The 18,498-nt window shown below is 39.3% G+C and overlaps 1 protein-coding gene across 5 annotated transcripts in view; it reads right to left on the bottom strand.

Annotated features, from left to right (window-relative positions):
• CUL3 (cullin 3) overlaps positions 1-18,498 on the bottom strand; it is a 116,203-nt gene that overhangs the window by 80,030 nt on the left and 17,675 nt on the right. For 2 of the 5 annotated variants that reach the window (XM_033230045.1, XM_033230047.1), the window contains exon 2: positions 6,880-7,077. The exons of 1 other annotated variant lie outside the window; for it this stretch is intronic. In XM_033230045.1, the coding sequence (XP_033085936.1) occupies positions 6,880-7,077 (198 nt within the window). Of the gene's footprint in view, positions 1-5,516; positions 5,643-6,879; positions 7,078-11,603; positions 12,201-18,498 lie in introns of those variants that run through there. 2 more of the 5 variants (XM_033230046.1, XM_033230048.1) reach the window with 2 other exon arrangements.

Raw genomic sequence — 18,498 nt, 5'->3', positions numbered from 1 at the left:
AAGAATAGCCTCCCGTTTTCTTTTCTTTTTTTTTTTTTTTGAGACGGAGTCTTGCTCTGTCGCCCGGGCTGGAGTGCAGTGGCCGGATCTCAGCTCACTGCAAGCTCCGCCTCCCGGGTTTACGCCATTCTCCTGCCTCAGCCTCCCGAGTAGCTGGGACTACAGGCACCCGCCATCTCGCCCGGCTAGCTTTTTGTATTTTTCAGTAGAGACGGGGTTTCACCGTGTTAGCCAGGATGGTCTCAAACTCCTGACCTCGTGATCCGCCCATCTCGGCCTCCCAAAGTGCTGGGATTACAGGCTTGAGCCACCGCGCCCGGCCTCTTTTTTTTTTTTTTTTTTTTTAACTCACTCTGTTGCCCAGGCTGCAGTGCAGAGTAGTTCAGTAACAGCTCACTGTAGCCTCAAAACTCCCGAGCAACTGTGACTAAAGGTGTGTGCCACCAAGGCCGGCTAATTTTATTTTTTTGACACAGTATCTTGCTCTGTCGCCCAGGCTGCAGTGCAGTTGTGCGATCACGGCTCACTGCAAGCTCTGCCTCCTGGGTTGACACCATTCTCCTGCCTCAGCCTCCTGAGTAGCTGGGACTACAGGTGTCCGGCTAATTTTTTGTATTTTTAGGAGAGATGGGGTTTCACCGTGTCAGCCAGGATGGTCTCGATCTCCTGACCTCGTGATCCGCCCACTTCAGCCTCCCAAAGTGCCGGGATTACAAGCGTGAGCCACGACGCCCAGCCATTTTTTTTTTTTTTTTTTTTTTTTTTTTTTAGAGACAAGGTCTCACTATGTTGCTTGAGCTGGTCTCAAAACTGCTGGCCTCAGGTGCTCCTCCCACCTCAGCCTCCACAGTGCTAGGATTATAGGTGTTAGCCATTGCACTCAGCCTGCTGCCTTTTTAAAGTTTTATTGGAATACTGCCATGCTCATTCATTTACATTTGGTCTGTTGCTGCTTTTGTGCTACAAAAACAGACTCTGAGGAGCTGTGCCTGAGAATGAATGTATGGCTCAGAAAAACAAAAATACTATCTGGTCCTTTACAGAAAAAAGTATTGTATAGCCATTTACTTTGCCTAAAATACTCTTCAACCCACTTTTCTTGTGAGCTCTCTCTCATTCTTGCAATCCCAGCTTAAACACTACCACTTCCTCAAACAGCCCTTTCTTAACCTATGAAGTTGTCTTTATCATTTTTTCCTCTATCACTGTATCCCGTTTTCTTGATTATATAACTAAGTACTTGTTTACCCGTTTACTGTTTCATAAATGCAGGAACCAGATGTGTTCTATTTACCAATATATTCCTCACACCTAGCACAGAGCCTGGCAAACAGTTTTGAATGCTGAATTCTGGGACAGGAAAAGTCTTACAGGATACCTTTGACACTTTGACAAAATGATATATATTCTAAACGTCTTTAAATCTGAAAAGCAGAACTTTTTTCCTCCATTACTATGCTTTTTTACTTTAGAAAAAAAGTTAAAAAACAAATTCCTGTGTAAGTTGAAATGTTTTCATTTTCTAAATCAAGATTTTTTTTATGGTGAGGTATAAAGGCCACATTACACCCTAAATTTTGCCTCGTGGTCTTGAGAAATGAACTAAATTCCTTTGGATGTCAGTTTCCTCAAAGGAAACATTCTTTCAGAGACAAGAAAAATAATATCCTACCAGAAGTGCTTTCATTAGAAAAACAATATATTTTCTATGCCTCCTTCAATTTTGTGAACTTATTTTGAAAGCCAACAATCAGCTACTTTCATCCCAAAGAGATGTACTCTCTGAAGCCTCCCGTCATCTGCTGTCTGGGAGTTTGTGTTGTGCTACTTTACCAAAATGTTTGACTATGTTCACTATCTTCACCTTGAAATCAAAGTACCAACAAATTATATAACAAACCAGCCCTCAGTTCATGTAAAAATTGTATTTCCTTGGAATTCTTCAACGTGAAAAGATGGGTCTTGGCTACGTACACCATAGCACTAAAAGCACTCTGCTTTAAAATAAATAAATATATGGTTTGTCAGGCAGTTCAGCTAACTGCCAAAAGCACTGTGAATTAAAAACTGATGAGCAGACCAAACAGTAATGCTTTCAGAGCAACAAAAAAAGATATATTCTGTGAGATTAAAGATAGGTATTAACACAGAACCCTGAAACAATATCTCACCTTCTAGTCAAAACATGCAATGCAGAGATAGGCAATACTGATTTTCATGCAAACTACGCTTTTGCATACTGTACCAGTAACATCCCTAAGTCCCATTTAGTAGAACAAACTGAGACTTACTACCTTAGGAGACAAACATGTCATATGGTCCTACCTATCAGTTAATAGTTCTCTTTCAGTAGTGTCCCATTCAATACAGTAGTACTGCGTTTATATGATTATTAAAACTGTCTCATAAAATAGGAGTAAACATGAAAACAAAAGCACAGAAACTAGCAGAGGCTTCAAAACCTAATTCACTTTAAATAATCAATGAACAAACATGCTGAAACTGGTACATTTCCTAGTCAAAAACTGACTAGTCAAATGAGTATAAAAGAAAAGAAAAAATAAAAGAACATTTTCAGATGCTGGCAATGATCATTAATGACTATGTATAAGGAAAGTAAATTTAAGAATTTAGCATATACTGTATATTTTAAAATTTATTTAGTACAATCAACTTGAATGTACATTTTGGGTAATATATTATAAAAATTGCCTCTGTTCTGAAATGATAATTGTTATGGACTGAATATTTGTGTTCTCCAAATTCATATTAAGAAGCCCTAATCCCAAATGTGATAGTATTTAGTGGTGGGGCCTTTTGGAGGCAATTAAATCTTGAGAATGGTACCCTCATTAAGAGGATGGTACCATTATGAGATACATGAGAGACATGACCTCTCCTCCTCCCTGCCCTGTGAAGACACAGCAAGGAGGTGGTTGTCTACAGACCAGGAAGGGGATTCTCACCAGAAAAATGAACCTGCAAGCACCTTAATCTCGGCAAGTGAGAACCTGCCAGAATGGTGAGAAATATTGGTTTAAGGCACCCAGTTTATGGTATTTGTTATAGTAGCTTAAGATGATGAAGACAACAGTTAACCTTAAATATGGGACCACTTTAAGCAACGTATAAATACACTAAAACTCAGAGTTCTCATGGAGTGACTGCTAACATAACTTCAATATCTACTGGACCGTATCTTCAACATCCAACTGACCATATTTGAGCCCAAAACTAGGTCACCTTAACACTGATCTCACCCTCTGGCCTTCTCTCTTCTCCTCACTTTCTGGATGAGCCACTTCTCAACCCTAACACACAACTACTGATGTTTTCGTCTGCATCTATGCCCAAGCTTTAAAAAAACTGACAGTGCACACAGGCCAACTCCTACTAAGCTATCTTTTTCTTCACTTGTCAATTCCTTAGTATATCCCTTACAAAGGCTACTCCAAGTTTCTTCGTCTTTTCAAAAAATGGATGGTTTACTAGATTCAAAGTAATTTTAGAAATAAAGAATCTCAGGGATATTATTTCCAACTCCATTATTGTACATATAAGTAAATTTAAAGGATTCCTAGAATTTAAAGGACTAGAGCTTTACAGACAGTAAGTCAGTTAACTTGAAGCCCCTTTCACTGAATTTCAGCATACTCCAACTTGATCATTCTACCTTAGGAGCAGATCTACAGAGAATTCAAGGGCTCAGACTAAAGTCACATTGCCTGAATTTAGTTCCACTAGGTCGCTTAATAGTTACATGGATCTGGACAAATGACCAATTATCTATGCCTCAGTTTCTTCATTTGTTTTCAGACATAATAGTAGTATCTGCAACATTGGGCTGTGACTGTTAGCTAAGTTAAAACATGTAGAAGCACTAGAAATGGGCCTAGCACACAGTAAATGCTAAATAAAAGTTAATTGTGTTCATTATCATTCCCTATAGAACCTCCGGCAAATGAGAACATGCCCCTCTTCTAAGTTTACTTCTTTTCCATTGTTCTTAATCCCATACTCTCTATATCCAATAACTGGGCTGTTCCAATCTTCTCTCCTTCAGCAGCTTTAAACAGAACTCTTCCACTTGTCCTTCTTTGGATGCCAAATTTCTTAAATTGTTTTTTTTCCATTTCCCACACCTACTTACTATGGTTTGCTCCTAAGATTCATCCTTTGGCTCTGGGCTCTTTGTTTGCTGAACTCCAACACTTGTTCCTCAGTATATGTTACCAAATGCCAAATCTCCACATCTAATTTTGAGTTCCTGCCCAAGCTCTAAATCTATGTGTCTCCAAACATATGACATCTCTACTTGGGCATCTTACTATGATCTCACACTCAATTTGCCTCACATGCAAAATGATTTATAAGGTATCTTCCAAGTGAGAATATATTTTCAATGTAATCTAAACAAAACTTATCATATTCTCTATCCATTTCAAGTCAGTTTCCCACTATTGCTTCATAGTATTTGCTACTGGTGGCATTATAATTCTCTTGGTGGCACTGTAATTCTCCGAGTAAGCAAGCTTTGTCTAGACTTAGTTTAGAATTTCTGACATCATCCATTCATTTCTAGCCTATCACTTTACCCAAATCTTTCCAGGTCTTCTCCTGATTTTATAAACCTCCTCTCAATTTTACATTTAAAGCATCCTCATAATATTCTGCCACATAATCACCCACTTAAAATCACATCTTCAAATATTCTGTCACATTATCACCCACTTAAAAACCTCCAATAACTGTCTACAGTTTAGTCCACATTCTTTAGCCTGGCACCCAAATTTTTCTACAATCTGTTCCCAAACCATCTTTGTAACACTACAATCTACTAATCCCCGTAATTATTATATGCCTCAGTCAAACTCTACTTACCACCTAAGTTTAACCAACCAGTTCATCTCTATATAATTTCACAACATCTGCCATCCTGGAATGCCTTCCACCACACTGTTCATGTATATCCCAAATATTTTTCAAAGCTCAACTCAATTTCATCCTTCCCCATAAAATCTTACAGCCCAGGGCAACCTCTCCTTTGTTTGAATTCTTAAGCCATTTATTGCCTATGCAACTCACGTGCCACTTAATTATATAATGCCTCACACGGTTATCTAAATGTGTGTATCATCCATCTCTCACATCACAATAAAAACCCCAGGAAAGGACAGTATCGTATCTCTTTGCATCCACTATATTATCACTGAAAGCTGTGCTTATTAATAGGCACTTAATAAAAAACTGCTGATTGTGTGAAGAACAATCACCTTGCTTCATAAGATACTAACTGCATGGCTCATGTAATTCCCTTTAAGAGAAAGAAATTACAGAAGAAAGAGTAGAAATAGAAAATTACTGTTTTGGAACCACCATAGTAATAATGATTCATGCAAGAATCATCAATGGACGCCAAAACCATCACATGAAAGTTTCTAGGGAACAGGATATTCATACAGTGTCAAAATATATCTGAACAGATTACTTATGAATTACAAAGGGAAAAAAGGTACCTTCACAGTGGAGAAATCTGGCGGACACCAATGATCAAAGTTAACATCACCAATAATGGGATAAACTGACATCAAGTGCCTCCTGATGTGATGCACTGAGGACACAACATCACTTACGTATTATTCCTGCCAAAAATGCATAACCTGAAACTAGTCATGAGGAAACAATCAGACACACCAAAAACTGAGGGATAATCTACAAAACAACTGACCTATACTCTTCAAATATGTCAATGTGCTGAAAGACAAAGAAAGGCTGAGGAATTGAACATGAGATCCTGGACTGGATCCTGGATCAGAAAACAAATTGCTATAAAGGAAATCACTGCTATACAGGACAATTGGTGAAATCTGAATAAGGAATGTATTAGGCAACAGTATTATATTGTTAAACTGCCTGATTTTCATCATTGTTCTTTGGTTAAGTAAGATAATTTCCTTATTCTTAAAAGAAATGTTGCAAAGTCTTTTAGGGTAGATGAAATCTAAAACTTATTCTCTAATGGTTCAGCAATAATAATAATGATAACAGTAATCATAACACATATCAATAGAAAAACTGGCAAAAAAACTGTAGTAAAATGTAAACAACTGGTGAATCTAGGTGAAGGGTACACAAGAGTTCACATCGTGCTATTCACAAAACTTTTTTTCAAAATAAAATTAAAAAAATAAATACCCCAATACCACATAAAGACTATGAGAAGTTTTTATCAGTCTGTGTGGTAATTTTACATTTTATTTGACAATCTTAAAGCAAGGCATTGTAACAGAAGTTATTTTCTAAATGAAAACATTTTACATGCAATGGAAGAGTTCGCTCTATAAAAACATTTGTTCTAAAAAAAATACATCATTCTGAAATCAGAGAACCATTTGTAATAATGTGAACAGCCCACCAATAATTTATCTTTTAAAAAAAATTCACATGTACCACAGAACTCAGTTAAAATAAAGTCAATTTTAGCTAGTGAACTGTCTTAGAAATGCTTTTAAACAACGTAGTTTTATTGTGTCCAAATATACAGAAAAACGAGAAAGTAAAAATGGGCTGATTAAATCATTTTAAGGAAAAAAATTCCTTGTAATTAACATATTAAACATTTGTGAATTACTGAGTTTGCTTCATTATGATTTATAGAACGCATTTATTATAGCTCACAAACTTCATTTCTCAATTATCAAAATTTTCGATTTAGCTGATTTATAAATTTTTCATGAGTGCTTATAATAGTCACGAATTAGTAATTTCTATAGGCTTCTGGTGCCTTTAAAAAGAATACTTCCAGTCAAAGTGCAATATGGTATAAAGGATTTTCTACATTCAATATAGTATTAGCAATAATCCTTTAAAGTTTGATACCTTATTTATGAGATGTTCGGTAACAACTTCTCTTAGTCCAGTGTAGAGCTTTTCTCCATGTTTATGCAAAACCATTGTATATGCATTTCTATAGAGCTCCTCAAAACTAAGACCACTGTTATTCTTACGCTGGATTTCTTGAATTGCATTTTTCAGAAGGTCCCAAATGCTGTTTACATATTTTTCATCCATGGTCATCTGTAATATCCAAGAGAGAGAAGAGACAAAAAAAAAAAAAAAAAAAAAAACCAATGGTTGAAAGTCTTTCTATATTTGTCCATATATAGTAAATATTTTATTATATAGATATGATTATAAATGTATGACACATAAGAACATTAACAACCTGTTTTAACGGGGGGGAAAAAAGGGATACATTTAAAAATAGTTTCTAGATCTGTTAGAAGCAATTTCAAATCTTTTAAGACCTCCCTCCAATCTTACCTGGAGCAGAACTCTTCACTTTAAATAAAATCATAATGATTTATATACCTGTAAGTCACTTATCCCTCCTCTCTCTCCCACCAAAATACTTGCCAAGTTAAATCCCAACAGCCCACATACTACTGACATATATCCGTATAGCTGAAAGAAAATGAAGAATAACATATGCCCTTATTTTTGGTCCATGTGAGTTTAAATTCATAACCACTAACGTTATAAGTGCAGCCTTCATGCAACCTCACAATTCCACTAGTCAGTCTACTGACTCTAGTCTTCTAGATGATTTTATACCACATCCTCCATCCTCACTCTATGATTATGACTGCTTTCTATTCCACTGAGAAAGTAAAAACCTGATAAGACACTATACAAATTCCAATCATATTCACACACCAACCAATCTGATTTTATGCCAATAAAACCTACTAGGTTCTTGAGCTCAAAGTGCCAAGTTATTGTACTCGAAGTATAGCGTAAGGACCAGACACATAAGCAACACGTAGGAACTTGTAAGAATTGCAGAATTTCAGGCCTTACTCCAGACCTACAGAAACAGACTCCACATTTTAACAAGAACCCAAGGCAATATTACACAGAATGAAATTTGACAAGTAAATCTCTAGTTCTATGCCAAACCACCTATTAAAAAGGTCTCCCTTTAGTAATCACTCATCTCAGCACCATCAAAATTTTTCCTCTGGTAGACAATTTCCATTCATACTGAAAACTGTCAGTTTTACCACGTGGACTGGCTCATGCCTGTAATTCTAGTATTCTGGGAGACTGAGGTGGAAGGATCACTTGAGCTTAGGAGTTTAAGACCAGCCTGGGCAATATAGTGAGACCCTGTCTCTACAAAAAAAATTTTTAAGTATTAGCTGAGCATCGTGGCGCATGCCTATAGTCCTAGCTACCTAGGAAGCTGAGGTAGGAGAATCACTTGAGCCCGGAGGCAGAGGTTGCAGGGATCCAAGATCACACCACTGCACTCCAGCCTGGGTGACAGAGCAAGATCGCGTCTCAAAAAAAAAAAAAAAGATAAAAAAATGGTCAGTTTCCTATGTCAAAAACAAATCCGCAAAAACCCAAATATTCCTTCAGCACCATCTAATCTCTCTTTCCATTTATGGCAAAACCACAGGCAAGGAGCAGGGGAGATTCTACATACACTGTCTTCAAGTTCCATCTTTCCATTTTATCTTGAATCTACTCCAATAGGGCTTTCATCTCTACCATTTCACTGAAACGGCTCTTGAGAAGGCCACCAGTGACTTCTATATTGCTAAAATCTAATGGTCAAAGTCTCAGTTCTCCTCTTACTTGACCTATCCAGCAGCATTTGAAAGAGCTGATCACTTCTAATACTTGAAACAAATTTGGCAAGGCAAGGTGCCTCACACCTGTAACCTCAGCACTTTGGGAAGTCGAAGCGGGAGAACTTGAAACCAGGGGTTCAAGATCAGGTTGGGCAATATGGCAAAACCCCGTCTCTACTAAAAGTACAAAAATTAGTCGAGCATGGTGGCGTGCACCTGTAGTGCCAGCTCCTTAGTGGGGCTGAGGCAGGAGGATTGCTTGAGCCCGGGAGGTTGAGGCTGCAGTGAGTGGAGATTGCGCCACTACACACCAGCCTGGATGACAGAGCAAGACCCTGTATCAAAAAAGAAAAAGGAAAAAAAGAAACAAATTCCTCACTTACCTTCCAAGCACTACAATCTCTTGTGTTTCTTCTATTTCTGTCTCCTATTTGTTCGTCTGTTTTACTGGCTCTTAATTATCACCTAAACCTCCAATCCTAAAGCTCAAGTTCTCGTTTCCTTATCTAGCCACACTCAGTTTCTTTTTTTTTTTTCTTTTTAGCCACACTCAGTTTCTAGGTGGAGTTGATGTCATCTATTCTCATGGTTTTAAATCAATCTCAAAATTGATACATTCGGTTTAGCCCCCTCTGTCACATGCCAGAGTCATATATCCAGCTACCTACTCAACGTTTCCATCTGAATGCCTAGTAGGCATCTCAAACTTACCAAGTCTGAAACAGAACTCCTAATCTTTTCCCTCAGTTGGTTTCCCCTGAAGTGTTTTCCAACTGAACAAACGTCTACTCCATCCTTGCAGCTGCTCCGGCCAAAAAGCTTGTGATCATCATCAACTACTCTCTGATCCCACTACTAATCCAACAGAAAATTCTGTTGTCTCTAACTTCAAAATGTATCCCCAGAATTCAACTCTTTCTCACCACTTCCACTGCTACTATCCTGGTCAAACCACCATCACCTCCAACTGGTCTCCATCTCCACTCTTGGCCTGCTATCATCAGGCAAACCAGGGTGACCTTCTATAAGCATAAATCAAATCATGTCATTCATTTGCTCAAAAAATCCTCAAATGATTTCTCATTTCCCTTGGAGTTAAAGTCAAAGTCCTTACAATGTTCTATAAGCTTTATTCGATCTGATAATCTCTCAACTTCATCCATTTTTCCCCTTTGCTCGCTCTGCTCCATGCACTCCCTGGCACACATCAAACAAGCTCATTTCAGTGTCTTTATATTTGCTATTCTTTCTGTCTGAAATGTTCTTCCCTCAGATTCATGCATGACTCAAACCTCTACTCAACTGTCATCTTACAGTGAAGTTTTAAATGCCCACCTTCTTTACAGTAACAGCCTCACCTCACTACTGATCCCCAACTCCAACCCATATTCTTCATTATTTTCCTAGTCTCCCTCTCTACAACCAGATGTCAGCTTCACGAAGGCAGGGATCTTTTTTTCACTGCCAAATTCCTCAGCCTCTAAAACAGTATCTGGAACATAACAAGTGTTCATACTTGGTGACTGATTTTCTGCTAATATCTGACTAACGACCCCTCTGTAAATGCCACATAAAATCTCCAAGTTCTCCATTTACAACCTAAGCAACATTGATCAGCTTCACACATACTTCTGATCTGAACTGGATAAAAATTACTGAGTTAGTGGAATACTCTCCAAGTCATGTCTAATGTGTATGAATGTGAAAAGAGGAAGGAGTAGGCAAAATAGTTATTTTAGTCACCCTGGCAGTAAAATACCAGCTCAACTCTCAATCCAGAGGATCCTTAAGCAAATGACTCAAACTGAGTCGTTATTCTAATCTTTTCTGGAGAGCTTAAGAAGGAAATTTAACAGAACAATGTCTTTTCTTTTACCAAAATCCTATGCAAGACCTAAGTCTGTCACAGACTTATGTCAAATGACTGTAAAAGAATTTACCCCTACACCTATACTGCTACCTATTTTTAATCAGATATCCTGACAGACAGGATGTCATCCATATTAACATGCACAGATGTGGCTATTCACAAACAGAAGATTCAAAGCCATGTAATAATGATGGCCTCAAATACCACAGCTACATATGTGCAATGTGGTTTTAGTTTGTTGATTGCATATGCTGAGGTTCTAATAAAGCAAACTAAGACACTACCCCTTGACATTGAGTAACAAATAGATAAAACAAAATACTCAGAACAATTTCAAAAAAGAGCAAAGTTAATGTAAACTATAAGCCTCAAAGATACCTACACTGCTAATAGCTGAGTAAAACATCAAATGATCTTTTCAGGCTCTATAACCTAAAATCCCCTGAAAGCCAGAAAAAGTATGAAAAGGTCTCTACCCAGAGTAAATTACTAAATTTTTCCACTAGAAGCTGAAGTTTTAAAACTATAAACCAAGAGGCCTCAAACATTGTACAAGTACTCTCACATTATTATAACATAACTATTTTCACGTATATACATCAAGAGTTGTTTTACTACACAAGGTTGTATGAAGTTTTTTTTTTTTTTTAATTCATGCCTTATTGATAGATGAGATGGGGCTACAGGAAAAAATGTTCTTCTGGTGATAGCTAAGGTTAAAAATTTTTCTAACAAATGAGAAGAAGAGCCAGGCACAGTGGCTCCCGCCTGTAATCCCAGCACTTTGGGAGGCCAAGGTGGACAGATTACTTGAGGTTGGGAGTTCGATACCAGCATAGCCAACATGGTGAAATTCTATCCCTACTAAAAATACAAACAGCCGGATGTGGTGGTGCGTGCCTGTAATCCCAGCTACAGAGGAAGCTAAGGCAGGAAAATTGGTTGGACCCGGGAGGTGGAGGCTGAAGTAAGCCGAGATCGTGCCAGGCCACTCTAGCCTGGGCAACAGAGCAAGGCTTTGTCTCAAAAATAGAAAGAAAAAAAAAAAAAAAAGACAACAACGAAAATAGACCCAGAGAGATTAAATGACTTACCTAAAATCACAGAGCTGGGATTAGAGCTTATACATCCCCAAACCTAGTCCGTATCAGTGGACTAACGTCACATTTCATTGTGCTAATATGGTAAAGTAACATCACAGTATGAGTCACTGATTATCTTGGTAAACACAGTATACTGGTAGAGAACATAGGTTTTGCTGTCAGGCTTAGGTTTGTGCCACAGCTTTGTTACTCACAAGCCATGTGACCTTGAGAAAATTAAGTCCTGGGTTCAATAACAGTATGTATCTCAAAGGGCTGTCATGAAGATTAAATGAGAATGTCAGTAGATTTAATGCAGCCAGGGCACAGTATAATCCCTCATACATCAATTAAGGAAAGTGCCCAATGACAGAATCTCTTGAACTCTCATCAACAGTCATCAAATAAATGTCAGAAAGAAATACAGCTTTTCCAAGCTTAGCAAATATACAGATATGCACTAAAACAAAGGCACTTTAAAAGTACCACTATGATAAATGCACTTCAGTATCATGTAGCTTTATTTTAGAAAACATTATTCCCCTACATCTCTTATATACTACTTTTCCAGAGCCATTTAAATCACTTTCATCCTCAGAACTCTGTCCTTGGCTCTTTTCACTCTCTACTGGGTCCCTATGTATTTTCATTCGTTGTCATGGTTACATCTATTAGCCGTACATGAAGGGTTCTAAAACTTAAGAGACTCCAGATTGACTGCAAGGGATTCCAGAGGTTCCTAAAACAACAAACAAAACTTTCCAAGTATACTGTGAGTTCACTTTTCTAGAGAGTAGGTCCCTAATTTTTATCAGATTTCCCAAGTTTGTCCATATCTTAAAGATAAACTACAATAGTCCTCTTATCTACAGTTTCACCTTCCTTGGTTTAAATTACTTGCAATCAACCACTGCCTGAAAATATTAAATGAAAAATTCCAGAAATATCAATTCATAAACTTTAAATTGCATGCCGTTTTATGTAGTATCATGAAATCTCGTGCCATCCCACTCAGGATGTGAATCCTGAATTATATCTTTGTCCAGCATTTCTACACTATGTTACACACCCGTTAAAAACTTGGTAACTTAACAGCCATCTGGTTTATCAGACCAAAATCACAATGCTTATGTACAGGCAATGTTTATCTTACTTAATACTGTCCCCAAACCACAAGAGGAGGGATGCTGACAATTCAGAAATGCCAAAGAGAAGCAATAAAGTGCTTCCTCTAAATGAAAAGGTGGAAGTTCTCTACTTAATAAGGAAAAAAAAAAAGGTAAGCTGAGATTGCTAAGATCTATGTTAAGAACAAATCTTCTGGCCAGGATGGTGGCTCACGCCTGTAATCCCAGCACTATGGGAGGCCCAGGCGGACAGTTCACTTGAGGCCACAAGTTTAAGACCAGCCTGGCCAACACGATGAAACTCCATCTATACTAAAAATGCAAAAATCAGATGGGTTCGGTGGCACACACCTGTAATCCCAGCTACCTGGGAGCCTAGGGCACAAGAATCACTTGAACACAGGAGGTGGAGGTTGAACTGAGCTGACATTGTGGCACTGTACTCCAGCCTGGGCAACAGAGCAAGACTCTGTCTCAGGAGAAAAAAAAAAAAAAAAAAGAAAAGAACACATCTTCTATCCATGAAACTGTGGAGAAGGAAAAATAATTTGCACTAGTTTTGCTGTCGCAACTCAAAACTACAAAAGTATGGCCACAATCATTCACCTTACTTCATCTCATCACACAGGCAGTGTATCATCTCATACCATCACAAGGGTTAAGTACAGTACAAGATATTTTGAGAGACGGCATTCATGTTGTTTTTTACAATATAGTTATAATTGTTCTACTTTATTATTGTTGTTGCTAATCTCTTATTATTTCTAAATTGTAAATTAAAATGTCATAGGGAAAAACAGTACATACAGGGCTCAGGGCTATATGGTTTCAGGTATCCACTGGGGATCTTGCAATAAACAGATTCCCTGTGGATGGGGGGGACTTCTGTACTGGCATTTACATTAATGACTCCCAAATCTATACTGCCTGCCCAGATCTTCCCTCCAACGTCTAACACTCTTATTTCAACCACCTGCTACACATCTCCAACCAAATGCTCCAGACACAGATCAAACTCAACACATCAAAAATCCCTGGTGAACTCACCATTCAAACTTGCCCAAACCTTCTTCCTGTAATCTCTAATTCAGTTGTGGCAATACAAACTATCTAATTATACAAGCTAGAAGCAGAAGTCTTATATTTTTTCTTATCTCTCATCTCCTTCTTATTCAATCATCAAGTACTACTGACATTAAGCCCAAGATATTTCTCAAATATGTTCCCATTTTTTCATCCCGAATACACCTGACCACTGAACCATGTGGGGGTTAGGAAAAACTGAACTCCTGTGCAGTCAAAATACTGTGTGTAACTTTTAAGTCCCCCAATTACTAACAGCCTACTGTCGACCCAAAGCTTTACCAATAATATAAACAGTCTATTAACACCTGTTTTGTATGTTACATATATTACACACTGTATTCTAAGAATAAAGAAAAATATTAATAACATTGTAACAAAGAAAATTAAGAACATTTTAAGAAAAAGAAAATGTACTTGGTATTCAATAAGCGGAAATGGATTGCCATAAAGGTCCCCATCCTTCTGGTCTTCACATTCAGTAAGCTGAGGTGTAGGAGGAAGAGAAGTAGTTGGTCTTGCTGTCTTAAGAGTGGCAGAGGCACAAGAGATAGAGGAGTTAGAGGTAGAAGAGGAGGCAGGAGAGGCAGCCATGCTCTGTAACTTTACAAAAATACATTGTAATTTGTCTAACTTTTCTGCTTTTTCATTCCTCTAAAAATGTTTCTATCTGGTCCCAATCCTTGTGCCACTTTTTAAATTTCAGTGCCCACCATCACAGAAGGGTTCATGTCATAAAAGTCAAAGCATTCTTGAGTATCAGAAACCTCCTGCCAGATTCTCTAATGTCAATTTGGTTTTTGGCACTGCTTCTTCTACATTTTCCTCATCATCTGTCACTGTTTCAGAAGCACTCATCTCCATCAAGACATCTTCTGTTGATTCTTCTGGTGTGATGTCCATTAGCTCTTGAATTTTTTCAAGATCCATATCCTGAAACCCTCCACTCCCCACTTTACCACAGCAACACTGTCTTTCAGGATTCTGACTGGCTCTGTCATAAATCTTGCGAAGTCATGTACAACATCTGGACACAGTTTTCTCTAGCAAGAATGTTATCATTTCGGGCTAGATGGCTTTCATGGCTTTTTAACAATGATGGCATCTTCAATAGTGTAACCCTTCCAGACTTTCATCATGTTCCCTCTATTGAGGTTCTCTTCCATAGCAATGACAATCTTTTCCATAGGTTACTATTACTGTGTTTAATGAGCCTTAAAGGTACATATTAACCCCCCACCTTCCCCATCTACAGGCTGAATTTAAAGCACTTTATTTAAGGTCAAGGATACAATACCTTCAGTGGCTAGGTGCATTGTCCAATAGAAAAAATACTTAAAAGGCAGTCCCTTACTGACAAGGTACTTCCTGACGTCAGAGACAAATCACTGATGGAACCAATCCAGAAAAAGAAGTCCAGGCCTTCTTGTACAACCAAAAGACTGGCAGCTAGTATTTATCTTTTCTCTTCACAGCTCAGAGGTTAGTAGATTTATAGATAAAGTCAGCCCTGATCATAAACCCGGCTGCACTTGCACAAAACAGCAGAGTTAGCTTATCCCTTCCTGCCTTGTACACCCTAGTATGTGCTTCTCTTCCTTACTAGTCAATGTCCTTTGTGGCACTTTTTTCCAGAATAGGGCCCTTTTGTCTACACCAAAAACCTGTTTGGGCAGATAACTTTTCAATGATTTTCTTGATGGTGTCTGGGAACTTGTCTGCTGTCTCTTCATCGGCAGAAGCTGCTTCTCCTGTTACCTTGATATTTTTTAAGCCAAACTTTTCTAAAATTATCAAACCATCCTTTGCTGGCATTACATTCTCCAGCTTTAGATCCTTCACCTTCCTTTGACTTTGTCATGTAATGACTTCATTTTCCTCAATTCATATTAGAATCACTAGGTATACTTTCCTTACAGCAATCCTGCACCCACACACAAGCTGCATATTCAATATGAGATAAAAAAGTATTTTGCAGGCCAGGCGCGGTGGTTCACGCCTGTAATCCCAGCACTTTGGGAGGCCGAGGCGGGCAGATCACGAAGTCAGGAGCTCGAGACCATCCTGGCTAACACAGTGAAACACCGTCTCTACTAGAAATACAAAAACATTAGCTGGGCATGGTGGCGGGCACCTGTAGTCCCAGCTACTCCGGAGACTGAGGCGGGAGAATGGCGTGAATCCGGAAGGCGGAGCTTGCAGTGAGCTGAGATCACGCCACTGTACCCCAGCCCGGGCAACAGAGCGAGACTCTGTCTCAAAAAAAAAAAAAAACAAAAGTATTTTGCAAAAAGCACAAGGTTTTTGCAACAGCTGGCATAGGTGTAGTGATGGCTTCACAAACTTCCTTTTAACAATGGTCCTGGCTTCATTTACCTAGAAATGGCAGGTAACCACAGCTGCAGAACTTAATCTAGTGCACATCAAGCAATCCAACAATTTCTTGTAATGTCATGACTTTTCTCTGCTTTGTAGGAGCACTTCCAGGTTCATAGGGGCACATCGAATGGGTTCCATCGGGTTATTCCAGGTTTACAGTATTCCACTAAACATAATGAAAAATATGTGAAAACCACAAACGAAAACTTTTTACTGCACTACAAAGAGAAACTGCTCAACAAAGATGATTAGTCACAAGATGTTTTTCTGTTTTAGACAGGGTCTTCCTCTTATCACCAAGGCTGGAGTGCAGTAGTGCAATCATAGCTCACTGCAGCCTCAAACTCCCAGGTTCAAGGGATCCTTCCGCCTTAGCCTCCTGAGCAGCTGGGACTACCCGTGTGCCACCATGCGTGGCTAATTTTTTAAATTTTTTTGGTAGAGCTGGGGGTCTTGCTTCGTTGCCCAGGGTGGTCTTAAAACTCCTAGGCTTGGGCTGGGCATGGTGACTCACGCCTGTAATCCCAGCACTTTGGGAGGACGAGGTGGGCGGATCACAAGGTCAGGAGATCGAGACCATCCTGGCCAACACAGTGAAACCCTGTCTCTACTAAAAATACAAAAAAATTAGGCCGGGCGCGGTGGCTCAAGCCTGTAATCCCAGCACTTTGGGAGGCCGAGACGGGCGGATCACGAGGTCAGGAGATCGAGACCATCCTGGCTAACACAGTGAAACCCCGTCTCTACTAAAAATACAAAAACTAGCCGGGCGAGGTGGCGGGCGCCTGTAGTCCCAGCTACTCGGGAGGCTGAGGCAGGAGAATGGAGAATGGCGTAAACCCGGGAGGCGGAGCTTGCAGTGAGCTGAGATCCGGCCACTGCACTCCAGTCCGGGCGACAGAGCGAGACTCCGCCTCAAAAAAAAAAAAAAAACAAAAAAAAACAAAAAAATTAGCCAGGTGTGGGGATGGGCGCCTGCAGTCCTGGCTACTCGGAAGGCAGGGGCAGAAGAATGGCGTGAACACAGGAGGCGGAGGTTGCAGTGAGCCGAGATCGCGCCACTGCACTCCAGCCTGGGCGACAGAGCGAGACTCTGTCTCAAAAATCAATCAATCAATCAATCAATCAATCAATCTCCTAGGCTCAAGCAATCCTTCTGCCTCAGCCCCCCAGGTGCTCCAATTACAGGTATGAGCCACTGCACCTAGCCACAAGGCATTTTAAGTGCATACTTGCAACATTTGAGCTTACCCTGTTAGCAGTAAGAGGTGGCTACAAAATGTATTACAGCAGTACAATATGTACTACAGTCAATTTTATGCAGTTACAGTTTAATACTGCATCTTTACACTTGTTTACATTTCTCTTGACTGCAAATGGCACCACGTACAATCTGTAAGTGTGTGTCTAAGTTTTAATAAATTTTAGCTTTTTGTAATAGATTTGTGTATATTTTACGGTCGTAAATGATACACAGACTAGCATCTACATACATTGTATGCGTTCGTAACAGTTTTTTGTTGTTATTTTGAGGCTACACATTTCATCTGTATTTTCAAATCTCCATAAAGTTTTCCAATATATTCATTGGAAAAAACCCATGCAGTAGTAAGTGAATCCATGAGGTTCAAACCCATGTTTTTCAAGGGTCAACTTTACTACTGTCTTAAAACTTTTACCTGGGCCGGGCGCGGTTCAAACCCATGTTTTTCAAGGGTCAACTTTACTACTGTCTTAAAACTTTCACCTGGGCCGGGCGCGGTAGCTTACGCCTGTAATCCCAGCACCTTGGGAGGCAGAGGTGGGCGGATCATGAGGTCAGGAGTTCAAGACCATCCTGGCAAACACGGTGAAATCCCATCTCCACTAAAAAATACAAAAAAAAATTAGCTGGGTGTGGTGATGGGCGCCTTGTAGTCCTCGCTACTTGGGAGGCTGAGGTAGGACAATGGTGTGAACCGGCGAGATGGAGCTTGCAGTGAGCAGAGATCGCACCACCGCACTCTAGCCTGGGCAACAGAGTGAGACTCTGTCTCAAAAAAAAAAAAACAACCAGAAACTTTCACACTTCATTGCAAAAGCCTTCCAAACACTATGAACTCCAACATCATGGAATCTACCTCCTTCAAAATCACAATCAAAATAAACACAGGCATACCATGACCCTATTCAAAACCCTTCTATTGTAGCATAGTAGGCATAGATCTAGTTTAGGCTCACTTCTCCACACCTGTCTGACATGTATTTCCTAACAACATTAAACCAATGGGAATTCTTACACAACTTGCTGTTTCTCACTATATTTCCATCACTGTCAC

This window comes from Trachypithecus francoisi, unplaced genomic scaffold, assembly GCF_009764315.1.
Source record: "Trachypithecus francoisi isolate TF-2019V2 unplaced genomic scaffold, Tfra_2.0 Lachesis_group13, whole genome shotgun sequence".
NCBI lineage: Eukaryota > Metazoa > Chordata > Mammalia > Primates > Cercopithecidae > Trachypithecus > Trachypithecus francoisi.
Note: the sequence above shows the minus strand (reverse complement) of the source record. Positions and strands in the feature narration are given on the sequence as shown.